At 41.2% G+C, this 13,800-nt stretch overlaps 1 protein-coding gene and 1 long non-coding RNA gene across 4 annotated transcripts in view; one reads left to right on the top strand and one right to left on the bottom strand.

Moving 5' to 3' along the window:
- The window catches only part of LOC309529168, a 44,016-nt gene that overhangs the window by 18,907 nt on the left and 11,309 nt on the right, over positions 1-13,800 (top strand). The gene's annotated exons all lie outside the window — the stretch shown is intronic.
- The window catches only part of UBE3D (ubiquitin protein ligase E3D), a 56,075-nt gene continuing 50,248 nt past the window's right edge, over positions 7,974-13,800 (bottom strand). For both annotated transcript variants that reach the window (XM_082216954.1, XM_082216955.1), the window contains one exon: positions 7,974-8,667. In XM_082216954.1, the coding sequence (XP_082073080.1) occupies positions 8,647-8,667 (21 nt within the window). In that variant the 3' untranslated portion in view covers positions 7,974-8,646. The remainder of the gene's footprint in view (positions 8,668-13,800) is intronic.

The raw sequence follows: 13,800 nt of genomic DNA, 5'->3' as shown, positions 1-13,800 counted from the left end.
GAACTTCCATGGAATTGTCCCCTCCTCTCTCTGGCCGTCTCTCCCCCACCTCAAAATCTGTTGCAGCAGTTTCGGAAAGCCTCTGGAACAAGTTTTGGGGGGTCTGGGGAGAGGCAGCCCCATTGTGCAAGCAGATCACCACTCAAATACCATTAGATACAACTGTACACTAGATGCCTTGCAGAGGTCTGGCAAAAAGGGAAGGTCTTAAGACTTACCTGATCACCAGACGCTAATTTGAGATGTGCACATATGTATGTGTATGTGTGTGTTTGTGTACCTATATGTATGGTTATTGTCACATTAAACCACACTAGAAGTTGTGACAGAAGGGGCCTCTTTTAAATCAAGGTAATACACTTTTCAGTTTAGTTAGGGGCCAATTATTTGTGCAACTGTAATGCTTTAGTATCCATATATTTGCCAGGGAGGAGGATGGGGAAAAAACCAGAACAACTTTGCCCCACCCGCGTGACCTTCTTGACCCTACTCATATGGAATTTTTGATCCTGCCTACCTAACCGCCCCAGCCACAAACTGCCCCACTAGGTCTAGAGAAGGCTTCCTCAACCTTGGCACTCCAGATGTTTTTGGCCTACAACTCCCATGATCCCTAACTAGCAGGACCAGTGGTCAGGGATGATGGGAATTGTAGTCTCAAAAAAACATCTGGAGGGCTGAGTTTGAGGAAGCCTGGCCTAGAGACTACCAGGAGCTGATGTGTGTGGGAAGGGGGGAGGAGTCTCCTTGGAAGCACATTCTCAGTTGTGGAGCCTGCACCGTATATTTACAGACAGAGCCCATACAGGGCCCCCTGAGCAACTTCTAGTAAATCAGGAAAGATCAGGTGGTTCATCGTGTTTGTTTGGACTTCACGCATCCTTTCTGCTTGGCTTAGGGCACCACCACTGTCATGGTTCTTCGGAGAAAACAGCCTGAATTAATAGACTTCCAATAGTGATTGGCCTTGTGATTTTCTGTTATGACAAATTGGTGGGGGAGGGGGTCTTGTACCTAGCAAATTTCTGCAGTTGCCATCAGTGTGGATTTGACACATCTATAATGCACATCTGATTTGTACCTTATCTCTCCTGCCAGTTCTGAGAAGATATAGAAGTTGGCATGTGTGCAATAGAGTTAAGTGATATTGTGCTGAAAACTGCCAATTTGAAGAGCTTAGTTCCCCACATTACAATACAAATGGGGATAAAAATCTCACATTTCATTTGCATTTTGCTGTATTTTGGGTACCATAACTCCTTTAAATATATATACCGGTATATGTAGCCAGAGGCTTATTGCACAAGGAGACTGATAAACCATAAAATAAACTGTCTTTCTTCTGTCCTGGGTTGACAGGTCACCACCTGGAGATCCTGTCTTTTTGTTTTAAGAGCAGTGACAGTCCTAGCCCATTCTTCCTTTTTGAATCCTGTAAAAGTTGTCATATAGCATCTGGCATCATTTTTTTGTTGTTGTATATTTCTTTAAGATGCTTCTCCATGCACAATCTGTTTAGAACAACAATTGCACACCATATCACAAACATAAGTATCAAAAACAGTAAATTCAGTGTTGGTGCATTCTGAGACAAGATTCTCTCTGTATATGGTATTTTAACATTCCTAATGACTTTAGAGTTAAATGCGACTCACCGGTACTCATAGAAGATTATTGCAGGCTGCATTTCTTAATTAAAAAAAAGAAATCCCTACGGCTGTGTGCAGATGCTTGAATAATCAGAATTCACAGTTCAATGTACTCCCCCCTGTAAAAGACAAATTGGTCTGTTTCAGCCTGAACTCAGGAGTTATCCAGTACTGAATTAACTTTAAAGTTTCTTTCTTTCTTTCTTTCTTTCTTTCTTTCTTTCTTTCTTTCTTTCTTTCTTTCTTTCTTTCTTCCTTATACTGCCCTTCATCAAAAAATCTCAGGGCAGTTCACAAGATAAAACCACAAGATAAAAGAACAAATCGTCAAAACAAAGGCAACAAAACATTACACAAATACATTTAAAAGGCTCAATATTAATCAGCCAAAGATCTGGTTGAAGAGGAATGTTTTGCTTTGCAAATCTGCTCTCCTTTTCAAGATCATATAAAAATTTATCACTGTATTAGTCTGTAGGAATAATACAAAATTTGTAAGGTAGTATATTTCATCGGATGAGGATCCAGCTGGTACAGGAATATGGAGTCTTCTGACTGGCACAGATGTGTCTATCACACAGGATGAAAAGGCAGCAAATTCAAGAACATAGACAATAATAGTGGATATTGCAAATGTCCATATTTTAGTTAGGTGATCTCAAACAAAAAGTATTTATTGTTTAGAAATTCTTTGCTGACATCAAGGTACACAGGGCTTCTGCGTTTATTGTTGGGTCCATATAGGAGTCACTGTCTTATACAGTTGATCCCCTTAGTTCAGCATTCTCGACTATGCTGACTGGCAGAAGCTCTCGAGGGACTATGAAGGGATTTTATCTGTGACCTTCAGTATGAGAAGTATGTGCTCCACCACTGAGCTCCAGCTCCCCCCATATAGCCCCATTTGTGTGTATGACATTTTGCAGACTAAACAGCAAGATGACATGCCCCTTCCACAAGTAATTTATAGTCTAAGGCATAGGTAGTCAACATGGTGCCTTTCATGAATCTTGGCCATGCTGGCTGGAGTTGATGGGAGTCCAACCATGTGTATTTTCCTGGTCTATGATTTGACAAAGAGAAGGAATTAAGGTACAAAGGGGAAGGAATGTATGTTCAGTTCAGTCATATGTACTTAGGTGTGTAGTTTCAACAGGGGATAAGTACAGTAACGGGCTGTGCCAAGAACTTTATGATGGGTTTTGAGGTGGAGAGAGAAGCAGCATTATGAAAATATCCTGAGAAGTCATTCCAAGCAAAATGTTTCAGATGAATGGGTGGAGTTATTTGAGAGTGCATTTCAGAAAATACAGTTTTAGACAGAGTAAAAAGGAGAAATGAATCTCACAGATAACCAAAGGAAGAAAGAAGGGACGGATTATTTATTTATACAATGTGCCCTACATGATTCAGCCAAAAATGCCTTTGTCAAGGGCTTCTCTAAAAAGATAATAACAATTGTTCACACGTAAAAAGTATAAAAACTTTAATTTATTAAAATACACATTCTAACAGGTCAGATATCTCATGATAAAACCTATTTTAAACTAGAAACAGCCACAACACATGCAAATTAAAAAATAATAATAAAGCTAAGTTCAAAGACCGTACCCACTTCTTCGTTTCTTAACCAATCTAAAAGTTTCTGTTGTTGAAAACAACTTGTATGGCAAAATCATGTGGGAGGACCACCTCAACCTGTACTTTTAAATATTTCATGGCGAACACGGCTGTCTGAACTTTATTTACCAGGGGACTCACTAGAATTTTTATTATAATACATTCTAAGATGTTCAACCACACACAAAAAAGTTTAACAATTGTTTAGATTCATTTCCCTTTTTTGCACGCCATCCCTGGATGCTTCCTGGTTTTGGTGTATTTTTATCCTACTTTCTAGACAGTGCCTGGTGTTGCTCAGTGTTATTAGTAAACGCTTACCAAAAGCATTAATTCTGAAACTGGGGCATGATTATGTAGGAGGGAGGAAAATTTTGTCCATCACCTGCTTTTTTTATCCCTGGTACAAAACCACTGGAAATGAATTATTGCTAAACAAACAAAAACAACAGAACCCTACATTTTCTTTAGCTCCATTTACCTGGTTAAGCAGTATGCATAACAGATTGCTTTTCTTAACTCCTTTCTTCTCTCTTCTTTTTGAACTTACAGCATTAATCAAGCAGTCACCACAGGTTAGGATGACTTTGTCTTGCCCTACAAAATGTTTAAACTCTAAATCCAAGTCCTACTGAATTGGTTTGCCTGCAGCCACCTGGATCTTTTATTGCCTGTCAATGTCACAGTCCAACCTTAACAATTGCATTCCATTGCATCTCTGCACTAGTCCAGTTAAAGTCATACCTGCACAGCTACTCAAGGATGTGCGTACAGATTGATTCAATGAAGTAACACATTTTAAACCATCATATTTACTTATTCATCAATTATTTGTTTTTAATCTTGAGACACCATTGGAAACAACACTTAAAATTAAGTAAAACTAGACTGGTTTACACCTCTCCATTTGTTTTAAATACCAGGTAATCCCCTTGCGACTAGTAACAGAAGAAACTATTATTGATCGTCTCAAAGGTCAATGTATGCGCAAAAACTCGGGAAAGCTGTCTATTTTGAAAGAATTTGGAATTATCAGGATTAAAATTCAGCATTAAAAAAAAGAAGATAGAGGGATTTAGGTTGCTTTAAAATAAAAAGTGCCAAGATCTTTAGCACAGAATAATTTCCTTTGGAGAAGGGTCTGCTGTATATAATCACTGTGAATCCTTAATAAACAAAGCTTCAACCCTAAACAGGCATGTTTGGAACTGGGACATAATATCTTCTAGCAGTCATTTGGCAACTTAAAAAACTGCATCACATTAACATTGGTCTGGGGAAAATAAAAGACTGAAAAAGATTCAAAAATTCACTTAAGGCTTAAGGAGAGATTTTGGCACAAGGAGATGGAGGGCCAAACATAAAAAGACAGAACTGTCAATGCAACAGAGCATATTTGGATATAATTTGACAGGAAACAAGTGTTCACAGATGAGAGTCCAGGGATGTTTCTGCCAGGTAACTGCTCTGAAAGTTATGGGTGCACCGACATGTGGCTGACTGCCTGCGCAACGTGAACCACCTTGCCCATATTTAATGATGCCAAATCAGTTTTCGTTTGACGGGAATCATTTTTCACTGTAACCTTCTCATGTGGAAGCCCTGGCCAAACAGCTTCAAGTTCCTCAATGCCTTTGGGTATAGAGTTCCTGAAGCAGCTTTTTGACAAATAGAGAGAACAATGAAGGGAAGCAATTCTGAAAAAGCTTTCCTTTTCAAAAATGAAAATAATAATGAGGAAATAGTAACCACCCAGTGGAGATGGTGATAATTTTTTTATAATAAGGCACCTGTCAGAGACTGGCATTGTTCCAAGGAGTGTGTGGCAGAGGCAGGGCCCCCAAGGCGGAGCCAGGGGGAGGGGCAGCAATTTGTGTACCTCCCTCGAGACAGGAACCAGGGTTGGAGGAAGGAGAAGAGTTTTATTTATTTATTAAATTTCCATCCCCTCCCTTCTCCCAAAGGAACCAAGGGCAGCAGATACAAAGCAGTAAAACTGTGCTATTAAAAATAAGGTAAGAATGTTATTTAAATACAATTATTTAAAAACAATCTAAACATTTTAAAACATACCCTTATAGCTAATAATTTCAAGGTTTCCAGGAACAGTATCTTTTAGCCACTAAATGCCTGAGCGAATAGAAATGTTTTTAAGTTTTTCTTGAAAGTTAATGAAGACATACACATGTCACCAGGGAAGGCATTCCACAAACAGGAAACTATTACAGAGATGCCAAAGCAGAGTTAAGTAATTATGGTTTCTCCCATCACTGTAATAATGTAATGTAATAGGTATAAGCTATAGATATGAAACATCTTGCAAATTATGGCACCTCTCTTATAAGGTTTAAACTGCCTGTTGTTGTATATTGCCCATGCAAAATTATTATCTTTGCAAACAAGCTTCTCATTATTTTTGAGAGATCTTGTGGGAGATCTAAAGAATTTCTGACAATGGTCAATCATTTATTTCCTTCAAGAAAAACAGCAAATTTATTTTTACATTGAGCATCATTTTGAGACGTCCTCTTGCTTCATGAGTGATGACAAATTAGATTCCCCATTACTTTGGCAGAGTAAGCAGAGGGTTGCAAAAATTCCAGGTCTTCTACATATCCATTTGCAGGATGGGAATTGACATTTTTTCTTCACAAACTGAAGAGAACTCACAACAGTCAAACTATGTTTGTAAATCACAGCTTCAAAATAGGATTTTAATAATTAGTAAGGATGAGCTACAACAGCAGCTCAAGTTCCCCCTTTAAAATGCCATTTATTTTTTAAAGCTCTCCAGATTTAGTGGCTTTTCATCAGCCTGAAATATATTTCCTCAGTCATTTGGCAAAAGACCTTTTTTGCAGCTAAGCGCAAGCTGTAAATTGTCCCATATCTGCTTTCTTTTCAATGCTCAAATAAAGGCCTTTGCCTGCTCCGCTCTTATTAGGACCACATAAATCAAAGTCTATTAAAGGGCAAGTCTGGTAATCTGAGAAAACAGCCTGCACAAGCCGTGCAATGGAATTGCTGTGTACGCTCACCTTTGTGCTGGGCTAAAATAAAGTAAAACTTCAAAAAAAAAAAAAAGTTTCCATGGAATTCTCTGCCAAGTGTCAGGAAACAATTTTGTACATGAAAAATGCCATCTTAATAGTGTGATGTATGTTGTAGTCCTTTGCACATTTACAGAAAATTATTGGAAATGGCTACTTGGGAACTTTGTTGATGATAAGGATGCACACTGATTTGCATCTGTCTGTGTGCACTGGAACTTTTACATGGGTCAATTACACACTGCTTTCATGAGCAATCAGTCATGCATTCCACACTACAGCTGGACCCATGTGCAACTGAGACAGAGAAGCCATGCAGCACAACCCCTGATACGGTGCTGCTCCTAGGGGGTCTTGCTTTCCTTCAGGAGGTGCACTGGAGTGCTCTGTAATACATTATACCTTGCGCTTTCGAGGCACAAAATACACTGCAACCTTTCTGCAGACATGGCCTTGTGTTCCCATTTAGCTGAAAGGGAGAAAACCATTCAAATTTGCAAACAAGGGCAGCCTTAGGCAGTCTGGGCACTCTGACTTATTAATATGGTGGTCTCCAATACATCACACAGCAACCCTGTGGCACATCAGCCTCTCTTTGAAGCAAGTATGTTTCTGTGAGTAACTAAGTCCCACTGATGCTTTCTGCAACCCAGCACCCTGAACATTTGCTGTTGATCCAGCACATGACACACTGTCCCGGCTCCATCACTTCAATATCATCTCAGACTCAATGCTTTTTTAAATGCAGACAGTTCACACATTAATCTCAGAAATCAAGTGGTGTAAATACATGCAGGGACCAGCCCTTAACCAACGTGGTCCTGTGTGGGTGCCTGGAGGTGGTTGGAGGATGGATGGTGGCTAACAGATTGAGGTTGAATCATGACAAGACAGAAGTACTGTTTTTGGGGCACAGGGGGTGGGCGGGGGTGGGGGACTCCCTGGTCCTGAATAGGGTAACTGTGCCCCTGAAGGACCAGGTGTGCAGCCTGGGAGTCATTTTGGACTCGCAGCTGTCCATGGAGGTGCAGGTTAATTCTGTGTCCAGGGCAGATGTCTACCAGCTCCACCTGGTACGCAGGCTGAGACCCTACCTGCCTGTGGACTGTCTTGCCAGAGTGGTGCATGCTCTAGTTATCTCCTGCTTGGACTACTGCAATGTGCTACACCGGGACCACATAACACCGGTCCTGAGAGATCTGCATTGGCTCCCAGTACGTTTCCAAGCACAATTCAAAGTGTTGGTGCTGACCTTTAAAGCCCTAAACGGCCTCGGTCCTGTATACCTGAAGGAGCGTTTTCACCCCCATCGTTCAGCCCGGACACTGAGATCCAGCGCCTTCTGGCGGTTCCCTCATTGCGAGAAGTGAGGTTACAGGGAACTAGACAGAGGGCCTTCTCAGTAGTGGCACCCACCCTGTGGAACGCCCTCCCTTCAGATGTGAAGGAAATAAGCAGCTATCTTCTCTTTAAAAGACATCTGAAGGCAGCCCTGTTTAGGGAAGTTTTTAATATTTAATGCTGTATTGTTTTTAACACTTGATTGGAAGCCACCCAGAGTGGCTGGGGAAACTCAGCCAGATGGGCAGGGTATAAATAATAAATTATTATTATTATTATCATTATTATTATTATTATTATTATTATTAATGTTACCTGGGAATAATCTGCTGTTAAATCTAAAAACTTTTAGGCTTTTCTTGGCAATTGGGGTTCACAATTTACCAAAAAGATTTTTTTACCATAAAAGCAGGGATTGAAAACCATTTTTCTGCTGAGGGTGAGATTCCCTTGAGGAGAATCTGAGCCACAAATAGTGGGCAGTCAAACCTTCTTCCCCCACCCTCTGTCACTCCCTTTCCCACTCACATTCCATTAGGTCAAGGGCTCACAAAGCTCTGAAGATTTTGTTGCCTAGAAGGGCAAGTCAGCCACTGTGTGTTCCTTTATTATTATTATTTTTTAAAGCTTCAGTTGCTGCAGAAGATAATTGACTTCTCCTTGGAGAATTAGTAGTTCTTCACAAGCGATCTCAAAGACTCCAGACATCCCAAATTAAGCTGCTCTCTGAACTCAAGCCTCGCAAAAATTGGCCTCTCTGCTTGACCAACTTGCCTCTATCACATTCTTTGAACTTCTCAAAACTCCAAAGTCAACAAACAGCGAGTTAAATATACAATTAACTGCTTTTTTCCTTTGGCTTAGGAACTTCACAATCACTTTTGGGGGGAAAAACATCCCCACTTGGTAACTTAGATCCACAGTTCTTTGTAGCTGAAGGTTATCTTGACAGGAATTTATTTTCAAAAGGATCAGACCAGGTTCCTTCACATCTTCAAAAATGCAACCTGCAATGGAAACAAAACATACCCAAGAAGTTAGCTCCTGCACAGTAAGATTTTTTTTTTTTAATGGACACCCCCTGCCCCCCCAACAATGCTGCTATCCATGACATATTGCCTAGTAGAGAAAGCTGAGAAGTCCCCTTATCACTTACAGTGGTACCTCTGGGTGCAAATGGGATCCGTTCCGGAGCCCCGTCCGCATTCTGAGCAGAACGCAACCCGCGTCTGCACGGGTTGCGATTCGCCGCTTCTGCGCATGCGCGTGACGTCATTTTGAGAGTCTGCGCATGCGTGAGCGGCGAAACCCGGAAGTAACCCGTTCCGTTACTTCCAGGTTGCCGCAGAACGCAACCTGAAAACGCTCAACCTGAAGCATATTTAACCCGAGGTATGACTGTATAAGGGGAAATGGCCCCAAACTGATCTTATCAAATAAATGTTATTCCCTGCCCTCCCTTAATTTGTTCCTAACATTCTGCTCAGAGATATGACCCATTAAACACTGGGTTCAACATTTTCTGTGAAAATAGATTAGAAATGGCGTTCTCACTTCACATGCAAATGATGTGAACTGCATGACAAACTGTGCTCTAAAGTACAAAGAACCCTTTTCTTTGAGTTAGCCAAAGTTCCACTTTGCAACTTAATAAGCCTCAAAGACCTAGCATCACAGGAGATTTTGCAGAAGAAGCCTAGCTGAGAATTTACAAATAGATTGGAAGTCTTAATTATCTACTGTTTAGTCTTTTAAGTATGGTAATATAAAAGTATTTTAATGTTTTGAATTTTAGCACCTAGTTGATTTAATCACTCTATTGCCCTACCATTCTTCTCTAAAACAACTTGGCTTATAAAACAAGCAGCATAATAAACACTCAACTGCAGTGCTTAAAATGAAAATAAAAACCAGCAGTACAATTACAAATAAAAGCAGCCAAAGCCGATGGCTGCTAAGTGCAGTTATAGCACAGGCGGACAAGGTAAGACTGCACTGTTGCCAGAGAACATTAGCTTGCCTCCATTTTGTCTCCTACATCTCTCATTCTGTATTAAAAGACTGACTATGACAGTCAACTGGCAAGAACAGGGTGTGTTTGCAGGACTAGTTGCCAACCTCTTTTGACATGAGCAAGAAAGGATCCTGGTCCTCCCCCCCCAAAAAAAAAAATAAATCTAAGGAGCTTCTTAGACTCACAAAAGCCAAGGTTCCCCCAGCTCCTACTGAAATCGGGGAAAACAATTTGCTTGCCATTGGCAACTGAGAGCTCTGAGTACTGCAATCCTTTGACTTTCCAGGTCAATATCAACACACACCCATCCAGATTAGAGCAGCTCTATTCAGAAAAGCCCTTTTGTTCTCCCTTCAGCAGCCACCCTAGTTTTTGTTTTCTATAACTGCTCTAGTCTTTGTTCTTTTTAGTTCAGGAGAATCCTGTTTGGCATCAACATTGCCCACAGCTGTTTCTCTCTGCCTGCTTGCCTGTAGATCTGAACCCTTGTTTATGATGTACTTTCCTTTTCCGGACTGTGTCTACTCCTTAAATATGGTCCAACAGGGTGCTAGCCTGCCCATTATTCTCTTAGAAGCCCTGGTCTGGGTGTCAAATGCCACCATCTCTGTTCAACAAAGCCTTGAAAATGAGGATTTATCAACTTTCTCATCCTCCAACAGGTCATAAAGAAAGTACGGTAGTATTAATATTTCTACATCCCTCTTCTTCTCACTCTAAGCCTCCATCCTCCTCTCTCATCAACTTTCAACATTCCCTTCCTTCTTCTCCCAAGCGCTGAAGCATCAGTGCACAATTGCTTTTAGCTTGCTGCCACCCTCACTTTTCTCTCCTTTCCCCTTTCCTTTGGTACAGCCTTAAATCTGATCTGCAATTTATTTTCTATCTACCTTCATGCACAAAACCCCCTTGGAAAATTTCTGGAGTCGTCTGTTCCTTCCTCCTGGATAACTTACAAGGGCACTCTGATACCAAGCCAAAGTCTCTAGTGTTACCCACATTGTGTTCCTATATAATTGGTAAAACATACTAGTTTCCATGCCAAGTCTGCTGATCTCACAGCAGCCTATCCTCCAGCAAAGCAGAGGGACGTGATTAGCCTAGCACCAGAGCAAAATTCTCCCCAAACATTCAGGGTCCTGAACACATACAAGTAAGGTTCAGATGTTAACAGAGATACATGTCCTTGGCAAGAGCATACTATATGGTGCCTAAACAATAATAATGAACGGGTCAAGCAAATGAGCGACTGGAGGGAGTTCCACAGCCAGGGCACTCTTTACCACTAGTCACCTCCCTAGATTCTGAAAGAGGAAGGGGGAACCTGGAAAAGGACTTCAGAACATCTGAACTGACAGGCAGTTTCACACAGGAAAAGGTGTCCTTTGGATACAACTATAAACTTATCATAATTCTATTTTCCAAGTGGGGGGAAATAAGTGTGCACACACTGAAGACAAATTGAAGTAGGTCAAGTGATCTTTGAAAATGGTTTGGCAGTTTCAGTGAGAAGATTCATTTTCTTGAATTTTATATCCTTCCTTTCCTCTACCATAGAACCCAAGGTGGCATACATGTGGTTCTCAGGTGGTCACCCATTCAGGCACTGACCGGACCCAAACCTGCTTACCTTCAGCAAGGTTTTGGACATTGGTGCCTCAGACTTGACCTTGAAGTGGCCTGAGTACTAACAAGCCTGAGGACATTTCAAAAGCAATGTAAAATCAACCAGGTTGCTCTCGCTTTAATGGTTTAGGATCAAGTCAACAGAATTTGAATTTGATGAATTTTTTTATTCCATTTCGCTAGAGTATCATGCTTTTAGTTTCAACAGTGAGTCTACTAAACAGGGCAGGTGATAAATCTATATAAATGAATAATATCACCGGGGGGGGGGTCCAAATAATTTATTGCCTTTTGAAGAGATTACTGAAACTACAAGGGGGAGGGGAAGAATTGGAAGAATAGTCATAGGGCTATAGTAACACAGCAGGAAAAGCCTCATTACATGGAATCTGACCTCCCCCCCCCCCACACACCTTCCTTCGTGATCTCTGGAACAGTGATGTGTCATCTGCACAGGCAATTACCAACCTAATACTGCCTTGTATCACAGAAAGTTTATCCCCCCCCCATGCCAATGTTATTCTAATTGTCACTGAGCATGCTGGGAAGCTACATAAGTCCTGGATGTTATTAAGTGCCTCCATAATTAGGGGGGAGGGGCAAGGAAGCAAAGGACAGTAACTGAAGGAATGTTTTGTTCAGATGTTACTCCACAAATTCCTAAGGATGGGGAACTTGTGAACCTTTGTATGTTGTTAGATTCAGAGTCCCATCAGCCTCTGCTGACAGAGTCAGCAGTGAGGAATGGCGTGTGTTATACACCAGCAATATCTGGAGGGCCACAAGTACCACATTTCCCCCCCCAAACTAAGAACTATAAAGGGGAGGAAGTGCTACTCATACCCAGAACATAGCAAAATATATTCTAATACAATTAAGTATCTCCTTCCTTTCATAAAAACAAGGTCCTTCAGCACATAAAGGTAAAGGTAAAGGTACCCCTGCCCGAACGGGCCAGTCTTGACAGACTCTGGGGTTTGTGCGCCCATCTCACATCTATTGGCCGGGGGCCAGCGCTGTCCGGGGACACTTCCGGGTCACGTGGCCAGCGTGACAACGCTGCTCTGGCAAGCCAGAGCCGCACACGGAACGCCGTTTACCTTCCCGCTGGTAAGCGGTACCTATTTATCTACTTGCCCCCGAGGGTGCTTTCGAACTGCTAGGTGGGCAGGCGCTGGGACCGAGCAGCGGGAGCGCACCCCGCCGCGGGGATTCGAACCGCCGACCTTTCGATCGGCAAGCCCTAGGCGTTGAGGCTTTAGCCCACAGCGCCACCCGCGTCCCCTTCAGCACATAGTACTCTTATAATTCTTGATGGCCTATTCATTTCCCAATGCAATGATGATCTTGATTTCCTAAAGCTCTTACAACACCTGGATGCTTACATTTTTTTAAATATAAAAAATAAAAACTCTACCAAAGCTGCAATTCACAATGAACACACCAAAGCAAATGCAAAAAAACCACAAAAGTCAAAAGCTTGGTATTTTGCATATCCCAGCAAGGAGTAATACACTTTTAAAATAAATATCAGTAAGAACATAAGATATACACACACTGTGGAATGTGAATATGGTGAATATATAGTGACTATAAATGAAAGTATTAGATCAAGATTTGTAGAATGGTAGTTATGAAGGGCATAGCTGGAGGGTGTTAGTGAATATAGCACAGTGCTCCTGCATAGGACCCAGAATGGGATTCCCATAATCCTGTGGCTTGAAGACCTCAAGCATTAATAATCAGAAAGCTCGCAGTACCAAACAGGACACAGGAAAGTTTTGGGTAGCATACTGAGGATTTCCTAATGCTTTTTCACTATTCTATGTTTATGTTATTTATTATGTTCTCCTTATGCATAATTCAATATATATACATAAACATCGTGTTGGCTACCCCTACTTTATGAAGTGTTGTTTCTTGTTTGAGATTAAAGCAAATTTAACTGAAGTTGTTTGAGGGAAGGGGAAGGCAGTTCCAAAGAGCATTCAAAACTTCTAAGGTGAATTCCATTTATAACTCCCAATAGTAGAACTTTGCAAGCTGATAGCCATTATCGCTTCTGCTTAGAAAAGCTGGGAAGCAAAAGCTTCCCCTTGACAAGCAATGTGTTTTAAGAAAACAAGGCTTTCCAAGTTTGCCATACAGAAACTATTCTTTGGAGTTGGCAATAGAGATGCTTTGATACAAGAAATGAATGAGAAGGTGAGGAAAAGCTCAAAGTCAAAGGAAAAGCCAAAGTTTTGAAAAGTGGTGGCAAATAGAATGCCTGGCTCGAATGAGATAAAAGAAATGGATTTATTTTTTCAACACTGCCCTCTTGCCTAAGAAAAGGGCAAGCAATTCACGAGGAGACACATGAAGACTTGACATTAGTCACATGGTCCTTACCAAAGCGGCAAGAAAACAATGAAGCTTCCAAGGCAGGCTGTGAACAATTAGCTAAATAAGCTGCTTTTGAACAGCTCCTGAAATATACATTTACTTCAAAGTAAAAGAA

The sequence above is a fragment of the Podarcis vaucheri genome, assembly GCF_965113315.1.
Source record: "Podarcis vaucheri genome assembly, chromosome: 3".
Taxonomy (NCBI): Eukaryota; Metazoa; Chordata; class Lepidosauria; order Squamata; family Lacertidae; genus Podarcis; species Podarcis vaucheri.
The sequence above is the reverse complement of the archived record's forward strand: the minus strand, read 5'-3'. Positions and strand labels throughout refer to the sequence as shown.